General features: G+C 36.5%; 1 protein-coding gene across 3 annotated transcripts in view; it reads left to right on the forward strand.

Moving 5' to 3' along the window:
* Positions 1 to 20,009, forward strand: part of TPRG1 (tumor protein p63 regulated 1) — a 194,699-nt gene extending 174,690 nt beyond the window's left edge. For all 3 annotated transcript variants that reach the window (XM_032875627.1, XM_032875628.1, XM_032875629.1), the window contains 2 exons: positions 4,788 to 4,941; positions 19,586 to 20,009. In XM_032875627.1, the coding sequence (XP_032731518.1) occupies positions 4,788 to 4,941; positions 19,586 to 19,780 (349 nt within the window). In that variant the 3' untranslated portion in view covers positions 19,781 to 20,009. The remainder of the gene's footprint in view (positions 1 to 4,787; positions 4,942 to 19,585) is intronic.
* Positions 20,010 to 20,872: the final 863 nt, after the last annotated feature.

A 20,872-nucleotide genomic window follows, 5' to 3' on the forward strand; every position in this document is an offset into this window, starting at 1 on the left:
ATTTGAGGTATGGGAAAGAGATGATAGTAAAACGGGTGATGGGCTTCTGGAGTTCAGAGGCTGAGTCTTATTCATTTCTCTACCTGCAACAATACACTGTACTGTACAGAGAATATGCTAATTACATTGTGGGAGTGAAGTTAAACTTCTTGGGACTGTTTCAGGGATTCACCTCTGAGGCGATTTAAAAGATTATTTTTAAATTATTAGAAAAGTTTTACGGAACCATGCTGATTCAGTCTGAAGAAAAAAGAGCTATAGGGATGTTTTCAGCTGAATGGAAGTTTCTGATAGGTTTAATGTAAGTAGGAAGTTATACACATCAAAACACTGATAAAACAGAAGCTAAACTCATAAGTATTCAGAGACTCAGAGTCAGGTGGAGGAAGAGATCAATAGGTGAAGAAAAATGTAGACTATTCCAGAACCTTCTGTTTTTCTCTGTTCTAGAGATTTGTTTTTCTGCTTTTGTCTATGTAGGGATCCTGGTATTTCTCCTCCCCCTTCTTAGTCTGTTCCTTTACTGGTTCTTGACTTGCTGATCTGATTAAGCCTGGTCATATTCTTTATCATATTTCTTGTTAAATTCATTTATTTATACCAAAGATGTTTAGAAAAATTCTGTAACAGTTAAATAAAATTTAAAAATATAAAGTTTCTAATAGTACACAGTAAGCGTTATGGTACACACTAAGAACTCAAGATTTGCTAGTGGGACAATGCCTTACAGCATACAAAACACTTTCTCACCTGTTATCCTCTTGTTCCTCATGAAGTTGTTGTTACCTAAAGATTGGAAAGATGGTATATAATGCTCAAAGCCAGGGTTTACACTCAAAGTATGATTTGGAGCAGAAAGCTGGCAAATTTTTCTTTACTTAATAATTTGGGGGGCACCTGGGTGGCTCAGTTGGTTAAAGCCTCTGCCTTCAGCTCAGGTCATGATCCCAGGGTCCTGGGATTGAGCCCAGCATCGGGCTCTCTGCTCCCAGGCAGCCTGTTTCCTCCTCTCTCTCTGCCTGCCTCTCTGCCTACATGTGATCTCTGTCTGTCAAATAAATAAATAAAATCTCAAAAAAAAATTCTCTCTTTAAAAATAATAATAATAATAATAATAATAATAATTTGGTGTTGACATTCTTTATCCAGAACTGTACCCCCACTTTGATAAACTTGACTATAGCAGCTCGGTGAGAAAGATCAGTCTTCTTACCCTGAAGACATAACTTTTTTGTAATTTCTTAATTTCTCTCTTCACTCCCATGGCTACTTTATTTTCCTGTAATCTCATAAATAGTATACACACACACACACACACACACACGTTTACGTATGTGTGTATATATATATAATTTATTATTATATATTTAATATACAATAAATATTTATTTATATATATTATATATACATATTTATATATATGAGTGTGTGTATATACATATATATACACATACACACACACACACACACACACACACACAGAGCTCCTTTTGTGATTGCGATTTCCTTTTTCACCTTTAGCTATGATCTCTGGGCAGGCCTTTTGCTTACAGATGATGACGGTCTCCTCAGGGCGAGTCTTTTAACTATATGTCAGTTGGAAATAAGGCTGTGTTGTGCAATAGCAGGACCTTAACTTGGAATGCATTTTGTGATGATAGCCCAGAATGGTGAAAAGACCCCTAAATGAAGTCTTGGGAGACCAGGGCTCTCAACAGCTCAGCCGTGTGTGTAATGATGCTTCAAGGAAGCTCTTGATCCTTCTGTATCAGTTTTCTCATATCCTGAAAGAAGGCACTGGGTTTTACCTTCCAAGAGCCCTTCTAGCTACGAAGTTCTCTAGTTTATAAACACTAAAATGCTATTCCATCACCGGTACGGATTTGTGCTTTTACATGTTTGTGAGGTATCATGGTAGGTGCTGAAGTTCCCTAGGAATCATGGGACAATGCTTGGTATAGTCTTTGCACCAGAAGATGTGTTCAGGGGGCTAATTTGATGCCTCTAAACTGAAGCCATAACCCAGAGGTTTCTTTCAGATCTTGTATGTCCTTGACTGGATGAATGTCAGTAGCATCATGACCGTAGCTGTCTACACCATTTACATAGTTACTGAGGTCATGAGGTGTCACATGGAAACATGCCAAAGAGCATAAGGTAAAACTGAGATTTAGAAAATGAAACTAGCTCGTTTGCAGTCACACAGCATTAAGCGTCAGAACAAAGACTCTAATAAAATTATACATGACATCCTATTCTTTGCATTTTTCACTATATTCTGTTACATCATATGCTATCTTTCATGGTGAGCCTAAGTAACTAATAGAATGCTCCTGGTCATAAAAGCATCTATATTCTCCATAATTATTCTAATGACATTTGACAGAACAGAAGATGACAGATTTCCACAGGTCTCTCGTACTAAAGTCTTTGCTGAGAAGCACTGCCTTAATTCTACCTTTGGAGAGACTTCTTAGTTGCAGATTTATCTTCTTAGATATCACCAGTGGAGCTTAAGAGAGAAGGTTGGCTGAATTTGTATACTTATTTATTTATTTATTTTCTTTTTAAATTTAAATTCAATTAGCCAACATATAGTGTATCACTAGTTTCAGATGTAGTGTTCAATAATTCATCAGTTGCTTATAACACCCAGTGTTCACCACATCACATGCCCTCCTTAATGTCCATCACCCAATTACCCCATCCCCTCACCCGCCACCCCTTTAGCAACTCTGTTTCCTATAGTCGTGTCTCATGGTTTTTCTCACTCTCCGATGACTTCCTATTGAGTTTTCCCTCCCTTCCCCTATGATCCTCTTTTCTATTTTTTATATTCCATGTATGAGTGAAACCATATGATAATTGTCTTTCTCTGGTTGACTTATTTCACTCAGCCTAATACCTCCAGTTCCATCCAGGTCGATGTAAATAGTAAGTATTCATCCTTTCTGATGGCTGAGTATAAACTTGTGTATTTAGAAGTATGCTACATTTCTGAGAAATGTCATTGTCATGCTCAAATTGATTGGTTATTTAGAAATAGGGTCCCTCTTGAATTTCATGCTTAAACTTCATTTGAGGTTTCCCTAAGGTAAAAGAATATAAAGTGTACTTATTAGAGAAGCTATCTTGGCATATTTCATTGCCTTTGGATAAAAGCAAAATTGCACCGAGCACATAAATTGACATATGAAGCAGTAGATAATTCCATAATAATTCCATTGTACAAGTTGTTTGAATGGACTAAAGCCAGAGTGCTCCATTAACCAGCATGCATAGAATATTCACTGAGCTTAGAGTTTATTACCCGGCCAGGGGGAAAAAGAGAGAGAGAGAGAGAGAGAAAGAAAGAAAAGAAACAGAATGAAGGAACGTATGGGCGTGAGGGATGATAAATGTGAGCATAGCAGCTGGGAAGGTGAGAGGTTAGAAAAGGAACTTTAGAGGTATGTACAATATGTTTCTTTTCCTCTTTTCTTTTCTTTTTTTTCTTTGTGGGGGAAGGATTAAATAAAAAAAGAAAAATGGTTCCGTGTCAGCTTTCAAACATAATGATCAAAAATCTGAGAACTGGGCAGTAGAATGAACCAGACTCTTTTCTTATTTCCTTTTGAAAATAGAATCTCAGAGATCAGCCAATGGGAAAGAGGGGTGGCATATGTCTATGTGTGAGATTGTGTTTATACACATCTCTACTTGGATAAACACCCAGAAGCCACAATAGCATTCCCAAAGGTATTCTTCCTTAATACAGGAAGTGACAGCTTTGTGAAGGTACCACAATTAAGCTCTGGGTTTTTATTCTAGATCCCAGGATTTAATTTCTAGAAGAAATGAGAGCTCTATGATGTTCCATGGGGCTGTTTAGAATTACAGGCAACTTAGTTTTAAAGCTTGTTGAATGCAAAGCACCTGAGCTTAGCTTAACCTCCAGGAATCTCTTTGCATTTAGAAATGTCTAAAACCACAAACCATAAATTCTGATGGGCACATGTAAAAGAAGAGACCACAGGAATTACAGTTTTGTTATTCAACGTGGCCACACTCTCCTGCCACAACTTCCCTCCCATCACTCCCAAGCTTCCTCTTGTTTTTGCACTTGGGTTTACCAGATGACCAGGCCTGGGTTATACCAGGTAGTGTGTGAAAAGGCAGGCACAATTCCTTTATGAGCTTTGATATGTTTGTTTCTGCAACTTTGCTGCATGGAATGTGTGCAGAGAACAGAGAACCAAAGCTGAAGTCACAGATATTTTGAAAGGTCATCATCCCTCTTAAGGATCATATATACGCTACTGTTCTTGATGTCCCATGTCTCTTCTCAGTCATTTCCTGCTTGCATTTTTTTTTCTTTTTTTGTGGAAACTGGAACTGCTGTCATTCCCCTCCTTCCTGAAACTTCCTGCCACCTCAGCACTTCAATTCCTGTCCGACCACCTTGAATCTTCCTGTCCCTTTCCCATTTAACCATTATCATCGGAATATTGGCATGAGATTAATATCCCTATTTCCTTCCCTGGCTTTGGTCCTCAACACCAAGTCACATTTCCAGCAAGGCATTTCCATATAGGATTCTCAACAACACCCAGAACTCATCATGTTTGGAACCGAATTTATCTTTTCATTCTTACCTCCTAAATTCCTGGAATAATCAATTAGTTAGTAGGCAAGTCATTTAGCATCATTATAAAGGTTAACTGAGACACTACCTTACTTTCCCATCCTTTTCTTTTTGTGTTAATCTAATGGCAATGGCTAATCTAAAGGAAATTCCTTTCTTGTAGGAGACAAGGAGAAGGCCTTAGGATCTACTGGGGGAGTCTGGAACAGCAGTCCTTCTTTTCCCGCTGGAACCCATGGTCCACTGAGGTGCCTTATGCGACCTTCACTGAGCACCCTATGAAATATTCCAATGAGAAGTTCCTCGAAATTTGTGAGGTAGGCAGTTTGGGCATCACTCTTAGATCACCTTTGATGGTGAAGCTATGTGCTTCTAAAACATGTACTGTTCCAAAAAACAAACAAAAAAAAAGGTAAGATACAACCTGGGTTTATACAGATACAAACTTTACAAGGTTTGCAGTACTTTTTAATAAACAGTGGAGCTATTTTATTTATTAAAAATATAAAGTGTCAGGGTGTCTAGATGGTTCAGTGGGTTAAGCCTCTGTCTTCGGCTCAGGTCATGATCTCAGGGTCCTGGGATCAAGCCCCTCATTGGGCTCGCTGTTCAGCAGGGAGCCTGCTTCCCCCTCTCTTCTCTGCTTGCTTCTCTGCCTACTTGCGATCTCTCTCTCTGTCAAATAAATAAATAAAATCTTTTAAAAAATAAAAAATATATAATGCTTATATTAACCATATTGATTCCTCCTTGCTAATTTCTTACCAAAAATTAGAGTGTAATATTATTTAAAAATCACAATACTTGTGTCTGACTCTGTTTATTGCCGAAAGGATACATATAATTTTACGTATGTCATTAAATTCTAATTATTTTATTCAGAGAAGGCGTGTGGGATACTATGAAGTAAAGTCAGATATGGCTCTTTGGTCATGTTTGTCATTTTTCTTTCTGGACCTTGGTAGTCTCTTCTCTAAAATGGACATAATGATGATCACTGCCCTTCCTCCTAACTTCATTGGAGCACTGTAAGGTTAAATGGGATAATGTGTATATAAATGCTCCATACACGGTAAAGCAATCAGGAGTTAATTAAGAGTATTTTTCTGTCTTTCCATCTCACCTCCCCAAATAGATTTTATCAGGGAGGGATAGTGGCAGGGAGAGTCTTTCTACTCTTCTTTCATCCCCCCTAGGGAAATTCAGGCAGTGCTAGCACACTAAGTAGGCAGGAAGTAAAACAATTAGAGCTATAAATGTAGGCAGGAAGTAAAACAATTAGAGCTATAAATGCAGAGAAAGATCAGACTTTTATATTTTCAGTAAAATCCATATACACATAGGAGTGTGCTTATAGGCCAGAGGTAAACCTGGAGACCATAAGCCCCTAACTTCATTGGAGCACTGTAAAGTTAAATGGGATAGACGAAGAAATTCTTGCCTTCTCTGTCTTTTACATTTACTTTTATATGCTGTCATTCACTTCCAAACATCACAACTCTCTATTTGGTATAAATTCAAAAATTAGCAACATACATCTAAAGTCCTTCTGTGAAGGGATGGCATGCATTGCATTGCCTGTGTTGTTTCCAACACACCTATTCATGCAAGTATGCATATGTATAAAAATATTTTTGATTGATAAGCCCCCTATTTTAAAAAGGATTTGAGGCAAAAACATATGTGATTATAGGCTAGATGGAGTCTTCATTCTCCCTCATATATAGATGGAGTTGGCTTAAATCCCTTCTGCTCTCAGAAAGATCAATGGTCTTTACAAGATTGATGCGAACGTCCTCAGGGGCTTATGGTCTCCAGGTGAACCTCCAGCTAATTGCAGGCACTGAGTTAGTTCATTGTATGGATCATGTAATAGTCCAGTTTCACGATGCTGCAAGCCCAAGCTTCATCATCAGCATCAGCCCCTAACCTGACTCTACCACCCAAAAGCAACAAAACAGAACAAAATGAAAACCAATGAGAACAACAAAAACCATTACACAAAGGCATTAATGGGAGAGTAGACTTGCTGAGGGTTTCAGGGAGATGGAGTGGGAATTTATATCATAATGAGTCCAAACTTCACAGGGAATATCAGGTGTCCCTGTCTTTAAAATTCTTATTAATTATAATACTCTGATACATTGCTTCACAATCCTTTCTCCTCTCCTCTGGATCCTGTCTTCCTCCTCCCCAAATACTTGCCTTTTCTCTTCCTCTTTCCCTTCTTCTCCTTTCTTTTTCTTTCTCCTTCTCCTTTTTCTTTTTTCCCCCTTCTTCTTCTTCTCCTCCTCCTTCTTCTTTTCTTCTTATTAACAGTTCAGATTATTTTGTCTGTTTCTTTTTTTCTAACACCTGCTAATCCAACCCCAAATGCTTAATAATGTACTCTTCCAAAGTAATCTCCCACCTTTAAAGAAAGTCTAGTTCTGGTCATTAAAATAATATGTATTTTGCATTAATAGTAATTGTATTTTATTGTAAGTTAAAATAAATACCAACATCTTTGGTTTCTACATCCATCACTTTCTGAGCCAAGTCTCTTATTCCTCATATCTGATGCATTAAGTGCTTACTACTGTAGTGTTCTTTGCTGGAATACATTCAGGGTAAGGGATTAAAGAATAAGTTCTATTCACTGCAGAGAAATGGCATTGCATTACTCTAATTTCTGATGGTACTTTGTTTTATTCTGATATATATATATATAAATACAATAAAATAATTTTAAAAGGAAGATAAGAAGCAAAATGTCAAATAGAGTGATAGAATAATTGACTCCCAAATACCATGAATGTGGTTAGTAGAATGGAATATTAATTTTACAAAAGCCTTCTTATTAGTCAAGGCTAAAAGGAAAACTCAATATTTATAAAGCTCTTGTTACATGGGAGTAAGATAGCAGGTATGTGTGTGTGCACTCGAGCTCCCATGTGTGGATGTGAATATAATGAATGGTTGTTTAGTTGGTTGGTTTTCAGTCAATCAAACTATTTTGTGGATCTGTCAAGTGTATTTCCTTTAAGGTTTTTCTCTTAATCTACTCTTCCAAAGCTTTTTTTTTTTTTTTTTAACTTCCTGGCAACAGTCTGGCATTTTTCATTTGCCAAACTATTTCTTATTCAAAGGCCACCCCAAGTCCTGATTCTCTATGAAAACAAATGATCTCCATCTGTGATGTCAGATGATGAATACTCTGATCCAGTTCTTTGAGTCTTAATTTCTCCTTTGTTGTTGGTTTTATGTCACAATATTATTTGTGTTTAGGATATTTTCCAAGATGGGCCTTGATTAGCACTCAGTTATATTAATGTAAATGAGTAAATAAGAAGAAAGATGATTCTGTGGACATATAATTCCTTTCATGTGAGTATTTTGGCATAACATAAGATTTTAAAAGGATGATATAAACTAGTTTTTCCATTCCCCTTATAAATAAGTTGGGAAAAAGTGGAAAAATATGGGGAAATTGCATAACTAAATTGAATACCTGAAGTAATTTAACTCAATTTAACAAGTCTATTATAGCAGAGAAAAAGGAATCCTATAGAGCTGGGTTACATATAGTCAAAATTTTCAAATTATGTACAATCCAATGGAATGACTTATTTAAGAAATACGTTAAAAAATCCAAATTTATTCTTACTCAGAGTCTTTTCTTGTATGGCACCTGACATCTCTTTATTTAACAAGTATTTTCTGACATCTACAAAGTATAGGTGTTATTGTTCAGGATACAAACATAAATGAGACAAGATTCATATCTTTGTGGAAGACATTGTTTAACAGAGGAGGCAGATAAAAATGCAAAGATTTTTAAATGAGTACTAAGTTGATTAAACTAGAAGTTTAGATCAAATGAAGAGGAGTGGAGGCACATGAAGGTACAAGTAACATTCGTAGAAACAGGGTAATTTATTTTATCTGGAGTTTATGGAATTTTATCTTATATATTCCTATCGTAATTATAATGGCTCAAATAATAGGCATAAAGGCTTAAGTTAAGGTCAGTAAGAATGGAGAGAAAATAAAGAAATTTTGAGATATTCAAGACAGAATTAATGGAAGCAGGTAACTTACATGATCTAGTAGGTGGAGGAGAGAAAGAGGTTGAAGATGATGTAGTTTCTGGTTTGGGTAGATGGTGATTCCATCAATTTCAATGGGGAAAACCTAAAGGAGAGTACATTTGGAGGTTCAGTGTAGGACTTGTTGAGTTTAGGACGTCATGGAACATGGAGCTTAGTTGGTTTCAGGCAGCTAGAAATTTAGGTATGAAGCTCAAGAGAGAAAGAAAAACTGGTAATAGAGGTCTCAAATCATATAACTTTGGGTCAAAGCTGAGTCATGGCCTTTGCTGGTCAGGCAGTTACCATAGGAAAGATCATCAATGGACACATTAATTATGCTTAAATCCAAATTCATACGATCTCTAAGTCTCTTAACACTTATCTAAAAAATTACTATCAAATTTATGCAATACAGCTTCAAAATACATCATTTTTTTCTTGTATTCATCTCACTAACTCTATAGCATTCTACATCTGGCAGATATGATGGTCAAATGGCCTTTTTCCAGACATTCTTGCTTATCTCCGAGCCTCACCAACCTGTTTCAATCTGTGTATGCATATACTTTGCATTACTCATTTAAAACAGATGTAAAAATAGGAAATAATAATTTTTTAGCATTGACTTTCTTGTTACAAGATATAAAAATAATCTCATGTAATATTGTATAATCAGACGATATTTATTGATTACAGTTTGCATGTTTTCATGTAATTCAACTAACAAAAATCCTGTGAGGTCAAGATAGCTATCTCTATTTTTAAAATGAGTGTACTTAGAATGATTAAATGAATTGACTAAGGTATTACAATAAAATGCTCTATTGCCAACCTAATCAATTTACTAGTAAGTGAGGAAATGGGTATAAACCTGAAGAAATTCTTTGTGTATATGTGTATGTGTGTATTGATTGATGTAATGGAATGTGATATATTATACTTATGACAAGACTCAATTATCCTTGATTGTTTCAACCACTTTATATCTGTAATTTGTAGTTTTCCCCTATTTTAACTATTGCCTTGCTGGGTTCTTAGGATGTGTGGACAGTCTCGCTGGGGTGAACTAATGACCTAGTCCAGAGGTGGTGAATAATAGTGAATGGGTCATGAATGATCTATAATCAAATTAAAGGGATCTATAGACCAATCATTTTTACTCTTTTCTGGCATATTTACCCTTATTTTCAAGGGAAGTATGAAAGTGAACTCATGTTTTGGCAATCAAATGTAACTTTACATCCTTAGTTCCTTAGTTTCCCTTCTCATCAATTTGACAAATATTCATTGAATTGCCCATTTAGCATTGAATACTACATGCTAAACAATGTGCTAGTAAGCTGGGATACTGAGAAGAATAAAACAGATTCTGCCCTCCAGACACTTAGAGAGTAGAGGGAGAAAGCAAAAAAAGGTAATTAACAAATTATAATTTAATATGCTAAGACGGTTAATAGAGGGACTCACAAGTTTCTACGGGAGCCCAGAAGAGGGAAAAAGTAAATCCGAAAGTTAACAAGTATGATAACATTTGAAGTGAAACTCAAAGTATGAGTGATGTAAGCATCAAAGGATGTGAGAAAAAACATTTTAAAAGAAAAGTGGCTGGAACCTGCAAATTACCAGGGTATATGAAATGTTCTTGAATAAAGAATAGCTCGTTTTAGCTAGAATTTAGAACAAGTGTGTGTTAATCGGGAAGAGTTGAGGGAATGGAATAGGAAGAGGATGAAAATCAGGATGTAGAGGATCCTCTCTTAGAGGAAAGAAACTTCTGTCTCAGCCTCCTTTTTCTCTCTATACACCTGAACATACCCACAGTGACAGCGTCTCCATAAAAATAATTCCAGGTGAAATGTACCAGGATGTTAGAAACATTCTATCCAGCTGTGTGGCTTTTCAATTGGTTTCCAGGATTGGGTGTTGGATGAACTTGCTCTTTATCCCAGCATGCTTCACTTCCTACAGAGGGAAACTTATAGCCTGAAGGTTTGGAAAACTTCTCAGCTGAGGAATGTGGGCCTGCAGGCATGAAACCTGGTCTCTTTACCCAGTGTAAACAGGAAGCAAGTTATGGTTGTAATAAGGAAAACTGAGACTCTAGGCAGTGAACTGCTGGCAGACGGCACCTGAAGCAGCCCAGGAGCCCAGTCACTCAGCTGGTAAATAATTGCTGTAGAGTCAAGAAGAACGTTCCGGGCTCCCACCACCCTCCCTCCCCCCCACCTCCAATACACCCACCCACCCACACACACTGCTATACTTTACCCAAGCAACACTCAGCTCCTATGTAATTTGAGTTGTTAAAACTTGACCCTCTGTCTTTAAGACTAGAATAGAAGAAGGAGCCAAGGGTGGGTGTATAAAAGCTTTTAGAGAAAAGAATGTGGCTGGTGGCATTCATATCAGATGACACGGCATTCCTGTCACACAGATTGAGTTCAGGTGCTTGAGATGCTCAAAAGCCAGTTTGGGGACTTGGCCTTTTGTCTGCCTTTCCTTCAATGTGCTACTTGTCACTTTGTCTTTATGGTCCCTCCTCCTTTTAGAGGGCTCACCAAAATGACTAGAAATGAACTGCATCTGACGCTAATGAAATGCCACGTTCATGGAATATGAAATAGTGTCAACTTTTTCTTCCCAGCACTTAGATGCTGAGGCCACAGAGGCTTCTCTGAATGAAGCTGATGATGAGGACTGGAGAAGCATCCGGTCATCTAATCTAAAGACGTTTGTCGAGCTAGGAAAAGATATCCTGACAGTCCAGAGGGTGTTTGCAATGGAAATGTTGAGGTGAATTGCATTTTGGTCTTCAAGAAGTCATAGTTTGATGATGATATTGTCAGTGATTTTTTGACAGTATTTGTTGATTCCTGGTAATAGGCTTCCTTAATGACCCTTGCAATATGTCTCCACATTCCAGCCTCATCTCATTCCATTTCCCCAGCCCTTCCTGAAATACATGAATATGTGTATCTGTACATGGAGAGCTTATACACAAACTCTTCAGTTATTAAAGTTGGTTTAATCTTCACAGCCACCCTCTGCCTTTGACCCTATTAATATTCTTTTTTTATGGAAAAGGAACGATGAAATTCAGAGAGGTTGAATAACTTGCTCACAGTCACACAGCTCATGAGTGCCTTATTTGCAGCCTAAGACTGGATCTGTTTGATCCCAATACTCATGTTACATCATGCATACTTCCTTTAGTTCAGTGCTTTCCAACAGGGGATGATTTTTACCTCCTGGGGGACATTTAGCAATGTCTTAAGACATTTTTGGTTCTCACACCTGGGGTGGGGATACTATTGGTATCTGGTGGGGAGAGGCTATTGAGGATGCTTAACATCCTAAAATATAGAGGACATTGTCCCTCACAGCAAGGAATTATTTGGCACAAAGTAACAATAGTCCCAAGGTAAAGAAACCTTGGTTTACTTATATAGACAAACAGCCACACTTATGACTCTAATTCTTAGAAAACTGGATGAAATATTTAAGTGGAGATCTAAATGAAATGTGATAGAATAAAATATTAATTTTTACCTTCAGTAGATGGGAAGGCAAGTGGGAGAGATAGGATTTGCATTTGGTTTTGAAAAATGAATAGGAACATAGACAATATAGATCTTTGTGGACTTGAAAACACTGTCAGAGCTAGAGGTTGCTAGGCAAGCATAGTATAGTGTTTTTTAAAAATTTTTTAGAAGCAAAAGACTTTTTAAAAATAAAATCTTACTTGAAACCCAAATATATAAACCCGTTAAAAAGAGAACAGCTCTAATTGATGTGATTGTAGCAACAGGCGTATCTTACTTCCTTGCCTTCCCATATCTTCTCCCCAAACCATCAGGAATATCTGTTGTTCCAACATTAATAAGAACACTTTCTTTCTTTTCAAAAGAATCTTGGTTTGGATGATAAATCATATGGTCATCCAACCTATTAGGAAATCTGGTGTTCTAAGGAACATGGTGTGAAAATTCTGAGTATAATTTTTTTTCTGTCATTCCTGAAAAATAAGGAACATAAATCCTTTGCTAAATATTAGAGTTTTACTGCTCATAATAACAGTATGTTATAGAAAAGAGGACTCTAACACTTAAGTCAGGAGGCTTGGGTCCAAGACTTTTCTCGGTTGCTTACAAATTATTTATCACTGGAAAAATCTCTGAAACACTTGGACCCTCAGTTTACCTATTAGATCCCCTATGTGTTACCCCCAATGCCTAGCATCTTGTCCAACAAAGCTTTCTGAATTTGTGGATTTCTTTTTTTTTTTAAGATTGTATTTATTTATTTGACAGAGAGAGAGAGATCACAAGCAGGCAGAGAGGCAGGCAGAGGGGGAGGGGAGAGCAGGCTCACCTCTGAGCAGAGAGCCCAATATGGGGCTTGATCCCAGAACCCTGAGACCATGACCTGAACCAAAGGTAGAGGCTCAACCCACTGAGCCATCCAAGTGCCCCTGAATTTGTGGATTCCTAATCTCTGCCCTATAACCTATCTTGTGTAGCCTATTAACTTCACTTTATGAACTTTGTTCTTGACCTCAGGATCTATAATTATTATTTTGGAATCATTGACTATAGACACAGATCTATCATCTCTATATTTCTTCATGCCCCAGACTCATGTATCCAGCTGACATTAGAAATTACTTAGAGGTTTACTGGGTAGACACCTCAAGCCACACATCTAAGACAGAATCCTTGATCCCTGTACCTCACCAAGTGCAAGCTCTTCTCTCACCGAGTTTTCCCAACCCAATAATGAAATCACTTTCTATCCAGTTTCTCACACCAAAAATCTAGGTGTCTTCTTTGATTCCTCTGGCCTCTTCATCCTCTATATTTTCTTACACCGGTAATTTCTATGACTCTGCCTCAGGTAGTATCCCTAAGTCAACCAGTTCTCATGTTCTCCACTGCTCTTTTTGTCCAAGTCACCATAATCTCTTGCCTGGGCTAATGAAGTGATCTACAAATTCCCCTTAATCTTCCTGTTTCCATTCTTGACTCTAACAGTAAATTCTCATAGAATAGCCAGGATTATTTAAAACAAAACAAAACAAAACAAAACAAAACAAAAAACGAACAAACAAAACCCCACCGAAACCCAAAAAACATACATCATTGAACTTATCTTTAAAATCACTTCGGGGCACCTGGGTGGCTCAGTGGGTTAAGCTGCTGCCTTTGGCTCAGCCCATGATCTCAGCGTCCTGGGATGAGCCCCACATCGGGCTCTCTGCTCACATTGGGAAGCAGGGGAGCCCTCTCTCTCTGCCTGCCTCTCTGCCTACTTGTGATATCTCTCTCTCAAATAAATAAATTTAAAAAAAAATCTTTAAAATCACTTCAAAGTCTTTATATGGCTCACAAGATGCTCTCTGCCTAAGATTTCACTTCAATCTCTTTTGTTTAATCACTATATTCTAGCTGTATAGGATTTTTTCCCTGTTCCTTGAATAAACTAAGCTCATCCCTACCCCACAGCCTGTACAAGTGCTTTTATTTTCTCCCTGGACTACCATATGATTGCCTCTTTTTCATCCTTTGGGTCTCAGATCAAGTTTTACTTTCTCAGAAAGATGTGCCTTGAATTCAATATCTAAAATAACCCTCAATCCTATTACTTTACCCTTTTCCACATTTTATTTTCTCCTAGAATTTATCACCATCAAAATCACCTATATTTACTTTTTCTCATACCACAAGATTGTAATATCCATGGGAACAGGATGACTGTCTTGCCTCTTTAGTCACAGTGCTTAGAAAATGCCTGGTGAATAGTGTAGGTGTTTCATTAATATTTTTTGGATGATTTTAGAGCTTTTTAGTCTATTAGTGACATAGAGAGTTAGTTTACAGTATTAATACTGATATAAATAATTCATATACGCATAGAAATTGATAGCTGTTAAAACTAAAATGACAGCTGGTAACCTCACATAGTTAATAAATAAAGTGAAGAATTGCATGTTTTTACATTAAGAAGCAAAATTTGGCCTGAAAAAAGTTAGTTTTAGTAGAGTTAAACACAAAATTAAATTGACAACTAAAAACACACTCAGGAAAATAATAATATTAAAAGTAATCTTCTCAGAAGAAAACTTAAAAATGACAAAACTTGAAATGGATAAAAATCAACTTTTTGATTTAATTTAATTGCATATAAATGAATTCATCCAATGGAAATTTTTCAGAAAAATAAAATGGAACAATTTATAAATTATTTCTTTCAGATGGAAAATTCTTCAGTGAACCCAACTGTCTTCGTGTAATTCATGTCAGAAAATAGAGTCTTAATGAAAACTCAGTAATGCTGGCATAACTTTGGTGTAGGTTTATATTAAAAAATACAGAGATAAGAGAAACAAAGTGAAAGTGTCATCTTGCACCTGGTTTTCTTTGGAACTTTTCTCCTTGATCAAGTGAAAACTTTAATAATCTTGAGGAACTAATATTTAGGATTTTCTTTCAATTAAGAGTTTAAAGGCTTTTTATTTTGAAATAATTTTAGACTTACAGGAAATTGCAAAGATGGTAAAGTTTCCATGAACCTGTCATTAAAATTCTTCTAACAACTTACATAATAATATAATATAATATAATATAATAATCAAAACCTGGGAATTCAACAGTGGTACAATAATATTAAGTAAACTAGAGGCCTTATTCAAATTTTTTGGTTGTTGTTTATTTGTTTGTTTTATGTTTCCTAACATCCTCTGTTTGTCCCAGGCTTCAGATCAGGGTAACATATTATATTGAGCTGTTCTGTCCCTTTATTCTCCTCCAAACTGTGACAGTCTCTCATTCTTCCTTTTTTTTTAAATTTAAATTGAATTAGCCAACATACAGTACATTAGTAGTTTTGATATAATGTTCAATGATTTATTAGTAGCATATAACACCCAGTGTTCATCATATCCTTCACTCCTCCTTTGTTTACATGATCTTAGCACTTCGGGTGAATACTGGTCAGTTGTTTGGTAGAATGTCTCTTAATTTGGGTTTGCCTGATGTTTTCTCATAATTGAATTGTGGTCTGCTTTTTTGGTGCAGATACTAGAGAGATGATGTTGTTTGTCTTTACTGTAGGCTCACAACGCGTATATGCCTTGTTACTAGTGATGTTAACCTTGATCACTTGTTTAAAATGGTGTATGCTGGATTTCCCCTCTGCAAAGTCTGTATTTCTGCCTTTATAAATTATAAATAACTTGGCGGAGATACTTTAATGTTCAAGCCATGTTTTTTGAAATCCTGTTTTCTGAGTAGAATTTAATATATCCTTTGGCATCCAGAGAACTCTGTTACTTTTAAAAAGCTCATATCAGAGTTAAAAAATTGTATTTTGGAGTCTAAGATTCATATTAAAGAAATTAGCATTCCAAGTATGGAATTGAAGGGAATGGGACTGTGGAAGTCAAAGTCTTCTCTGCCTATAAATAATGAAAATATTTGTACCTATAAATACTATGCTTTATAAAATATTTTTGATTAATTAACTTAAATTCATAAGCAATCTGACGAGGTTGGCCTTTAGTATTATTATCCTCATCATTATTATTTTCCCATTTTCAGATGTATAAAGTAAGGCTCAGTGAGATTATATGGTTTTATCCAAGGTCTAACCATCAGTAACTGATAGGACAAGGAAACATACCTGGCCTTGTGTATCTAAGGCTAAGCATTTTCCCACTATACAGTGATGAAGTAGACATGGTTAGATAGCAGTGAGTTCCATATCATTAGATATGTCCATGGAGAGGGATGTGGCTTCTTGGTAAGGATGTGGCAAGGCATAACAATAGATGTATGGTGACTTGATAAGCTTAAGATCAATTCTGACCTTGAGAATATATGATTATTAAACATAGTGATTAAATGTCCATGGTATTAACTTATTCTTTCTTTTCTACTCTCCTCTTTGGAAGTTGAAGAAAGATTACTTCTTTCTGTTTTTCTTATTCAATCAACTAAAACACTGGTGGAATTTGCTGAAAGGAAGGATATCCTTCCTTTTAGATGTGTGATTGTAGCTTGTATCTTTCAGAAGCAGCAATGTTTAGATCCTTTTTAAGATATCAAAGAGGATGTTGGAACTGCAAATAGTAATAAGAAGTATCTTCTATCTGTCATTGCTGTTACCATGGAGACCAAGCAAAACCCTACTCCTCTGTTAGTTACATTCTTTAGCCTCAGTGAAGTGAGTCCATTTTTTAAAATTAATGTTTTGGTATCACTCAATTACTTTAACTCTTACTTTAAAGAAAAATAGAGAGACAGGGGCACCTGAGTGGCTCAGATGGTTAAGTGTCTAACTCTTTTATTTTTTTTCTTTTAAGAATTATTTATTTATTTAATTGAAAGAGAGAGAGAGAGAGCATGAGAGAGGAGAAGGTTAGAGGGAGAAGTGAACTCTCCATGAAGCTGGGAGCCTGATGTGGGACTCGATCTCAGGACTCCAGGATCATTACCTGAGCTGAAGGCAGTCACTTAACCAACTGAGCCATCCAGGTGCCCTAAGTGCCCAACTCTTAATTTTGGTTCAGGTCACAATCTCTGGGTTGTGGAATTGAGCCCCTCCTCAGCCTCCATGCTCAACAGGGAGTCTACTTGAGATTCTCTCTCTCCCCCTCTGTTCCTCCTCCGCTTGCACATACACTTGGTCTCTCAAATAAATAAATCTTAAAAAAAAAAAAAGAAAAGAAAAGTAGAGAGACAAATATATCTGTTTATTTGGAAGACCTAGAGATATTGAGGTAGTCCAGAAAACTATGTTGCTTTATCATCATAATCTTTTTTTTTAACTTCTGATATGATATTATCTAAAATCCATAGATCTCAATGCTTTTCAAAAGAATGAACTAAGGCTCAAAAGGGGAAATGAATTTACAATGTTACACAGAAAATTATAGAAGTTTTATTTGCATGGCTTTTTTTTTTTTCTTATGGGTTAGGTTAACTAGCAATAGTAGATACATTCTAAATTTTAAATGTTTTTTTCTTACTGATAAAGAAACTAAGACTAGAATGAAGAAGTGGTTTGCTCAAGGGTAATATAAAATTAAGAACCCAGGATAAGACCTATATGGAAAATTGTATTATAGAGAAGGACTACAGGCTTCTCTATCTTCATTGAATCATCAATCTTGTGTTAGTCCCTTAAAGCAAAGATTTATCTCCTCATGGGCAAATGGGAAGAACAATGATCACTTTACATAGTACGCTTAATAATTTGAATTGATATAGGAATATACTCTAATAAGAGTCTTAATTTAGATTAATGGCCAGTTGCCTAGGAGACAGATTTGTATCTCACTGTGAATAAGATTTTATTCCCCATGTTCTTTTTCACTGTGATGCAGAAAGTGTAGTTACTGTGGGTAAGTCATTTACCTTCCATGAACCTTGGTTTTCTAACATGGAAGTCATGATAGATTCTTTGACTTACCTAACACATTTATATAAGAAAGAGATCATGGAAATAAAAAGAGCTTATTGGATAAGATTAAAAAAAAAAGATATGAGCTTTCCTACTTCATTTCCTTGCTTGTTTCTCTGTTTAGTATATGTGCTGCCGAAGCGAGCACTGTTTCTCTGTTTAGAATGCTCCCTGAATTACCTCCTCTTAATCCAATTCATCTTGGCTTGAACACAAAAAGGAATTTTTCTTTTACTCACTTAACTTAAAAGTTCAGGGTCGACTGATCTAATAACTTGAATGACTTTGACAAGAATTCATCTTTCTCTACATCTTAGTTCTTTCACTTTTATGGGCTTATTTCTCAGTCAGGTTCTTACTATGTGTGGTAAAATGACCATAAATACCTCCAGGCTTGCATTCTATCAGTTTTATAACAATACTGTTCATGTGCTCATTCTGAACCAATCTCTGTGACCAGAAAAATGGAGTCCTCTGATTGGCTAGGCCTGAACCATATGCTCAAGTCAGAGCCACTTAAACTCTGTGGGCTAAATGGGATAGGGTGGTTCTCCAAAGAACAAAGGAGGCACTCCTGTTGGAAGAAGTATCTCCCATGATAGAAAGGATGCTGGGTTGGAAAAAAACAACAGCTGTTGACAAGGCTCTTCCTAACCCCATTTTACCTAATGAAACCCTGTGAACCCTTTAAGGATTGTCTCAAAAGTTGCCTTTTGAAGTCATTTCTTATCCTCTCATTACATATGATTTCTCCTTCTTTTGTATTACCTTAGCATCTTGTGCTTCTTTTGCTTTTTATTTTCACAGACTTTGTGTAATCGTTACAAGTTCATTTCTTAGGGGCACCTGGGTATCTCTGTCTGTTGAGCACCTGACTCTTGGTTTTGGCTCAGGTCATGCTCTTGGGGTCATGGGATCGAGCCCCACCTGGGGTTGTATGCTTAGCACCGAAGTCTGATTATCCCTCTCCCTCTACTCCTACTCTGCTCTCTGTGTCTCTCTCAAATAAATAAATAAAATCTTAAAAAAAAAAAAAGAACTTCATTTCTTAGATTATTATAGTATCACTTCTTTGGAGACAGAGACTCTATCTTACTTGTCATTAAATCTTCAGCAGCACCCAACAGGTATCTGATTCATAATAGACTATCAGCAAATATTTATTAAACTGACTTCTTAATGTTGTACAAATTATGAAGGATGAAAAATAAACAGGATGAGGCAGATGATTTCATTATGTACATAATCTATTGACTGATGAATTTATAAAAGACTAACAGAAGCAATGTTGATAATCTGGGAAACAATTTCTATATAAATAAGGATCGTTGCAGCCTCAGGAGAGTTGTCCACTTTGGTGAGGACTGGCTAGGGAGGAAGTGTCCCTGAACCTACTTTACATTTACTAACTGTGCCTTCTTTTCCTCTTCAGTTGTCTGGGTTCACGTCTAAGCTTGTTCCAGCTATCCAGAATGCCCACAAGAATTCCACTGGATCTGAAAGAGGAAACGGACTGATGGTGCTAACTGAACCCATTTTGATTGAAACCTACATGGGGCTGATGTCATTCATTGGAAACCGCAACAAACTTGGCTATTCCCTTGCCCGTGGGAGTATTGGTTTTTGAGATGTTTTTTGGTGTTTAAGTATGTCATCCACTGATACATATTTATCAAAGATTCTGTTTCAGGCCACCATAGTTTTGGATTGAAACAATTCATTACTTCCTAATACTATAACATGATTTTGAATACTTAGTGTCTCAGGAAATCTAAAAGCTTGACTAGACTGATATGTGTACACTTCAGACCTCGTGTAAGTATGACCAAATTTCCTAAAACCAGAAAATACATTCTCTTAAGCTCATCAAATAATGTTATCAATGAATGCCTGATCATAAACTGAGGGTAGACTCTGGGTTCTTATTCTTCCGTCCTCTAAATGTAGGCATTTTCTGGATCTTAATCTTGAGTCCTTTGATTCTGATCTCCTCTTTCATTGGGGTCTGACTATATCATTTTAGCTACTCTTTTTGTGAGGATGAATTACAAGTCCATATTTATATCCCTGATATTGCTTCAAGATTCAGTTTTGTATTTTTTTCTGCTGATCATATATATCAGTGTTCCAACAGCCACTCACATTCAACATCTTCAAAATCCTAGAGTTCTCTGTGGCATTTTTATGGTTCCAGTCATCATCCCTGAAAGCCATCAGTTTTGATATATCTAAATTCCTTGCTAAATAATTTCATATAGTATCTTTCTTTGTCTGCTTGGACAGTTATTACAAAATTCCACAGACTGGGTGGCTTATAAACAACAGAAATGTATTTTTGGGGGGGCTGGAATTCAGAACAGGCTGCCATCATAGGCAGGTGAGGGCCCTCTTCCCAGGTGACAGACTTCTTGTCATATCCTCACACAGTAAGGGACAAGAGGGTTCTCTTGTGCTTCTTTTATTAATCTTATTCATGAGGGCTCTGCTTTCATGATGGAATCACCTCCCAGAGGCCACTTCTTAATACCATCACATTGGGTTTTAGGATTTCAGCATATGAATTTTGGGGTGACACAAACAGTCAGACCATAACAATACCAAATTTATGTATGGCTTAGCATTGTACCCCAATGCCCAGATATCAAACTTAAAGTTCATTCTTCTTTCAACCTTGTTCATGAACTCTTTTGCCTTTCCATTTTCACAGGTGTGTATTATT

Source organism: Lontra canadensis, unplaced genomic scaffold, assembly GCF_010015895.1.
Source record: "Lontra canadensis isolate GAN:19392208 unplaced genomic scaffold, GSC_riverotter_1.0 scaffold56, whole genome shotgun sequence".
Classification (NCBI taxonomy): Eukaryota; Metazoa; Chordata; class Mammalia; order Carnivora; family Mustelidae; genus Lontra; species Lontra canadensis.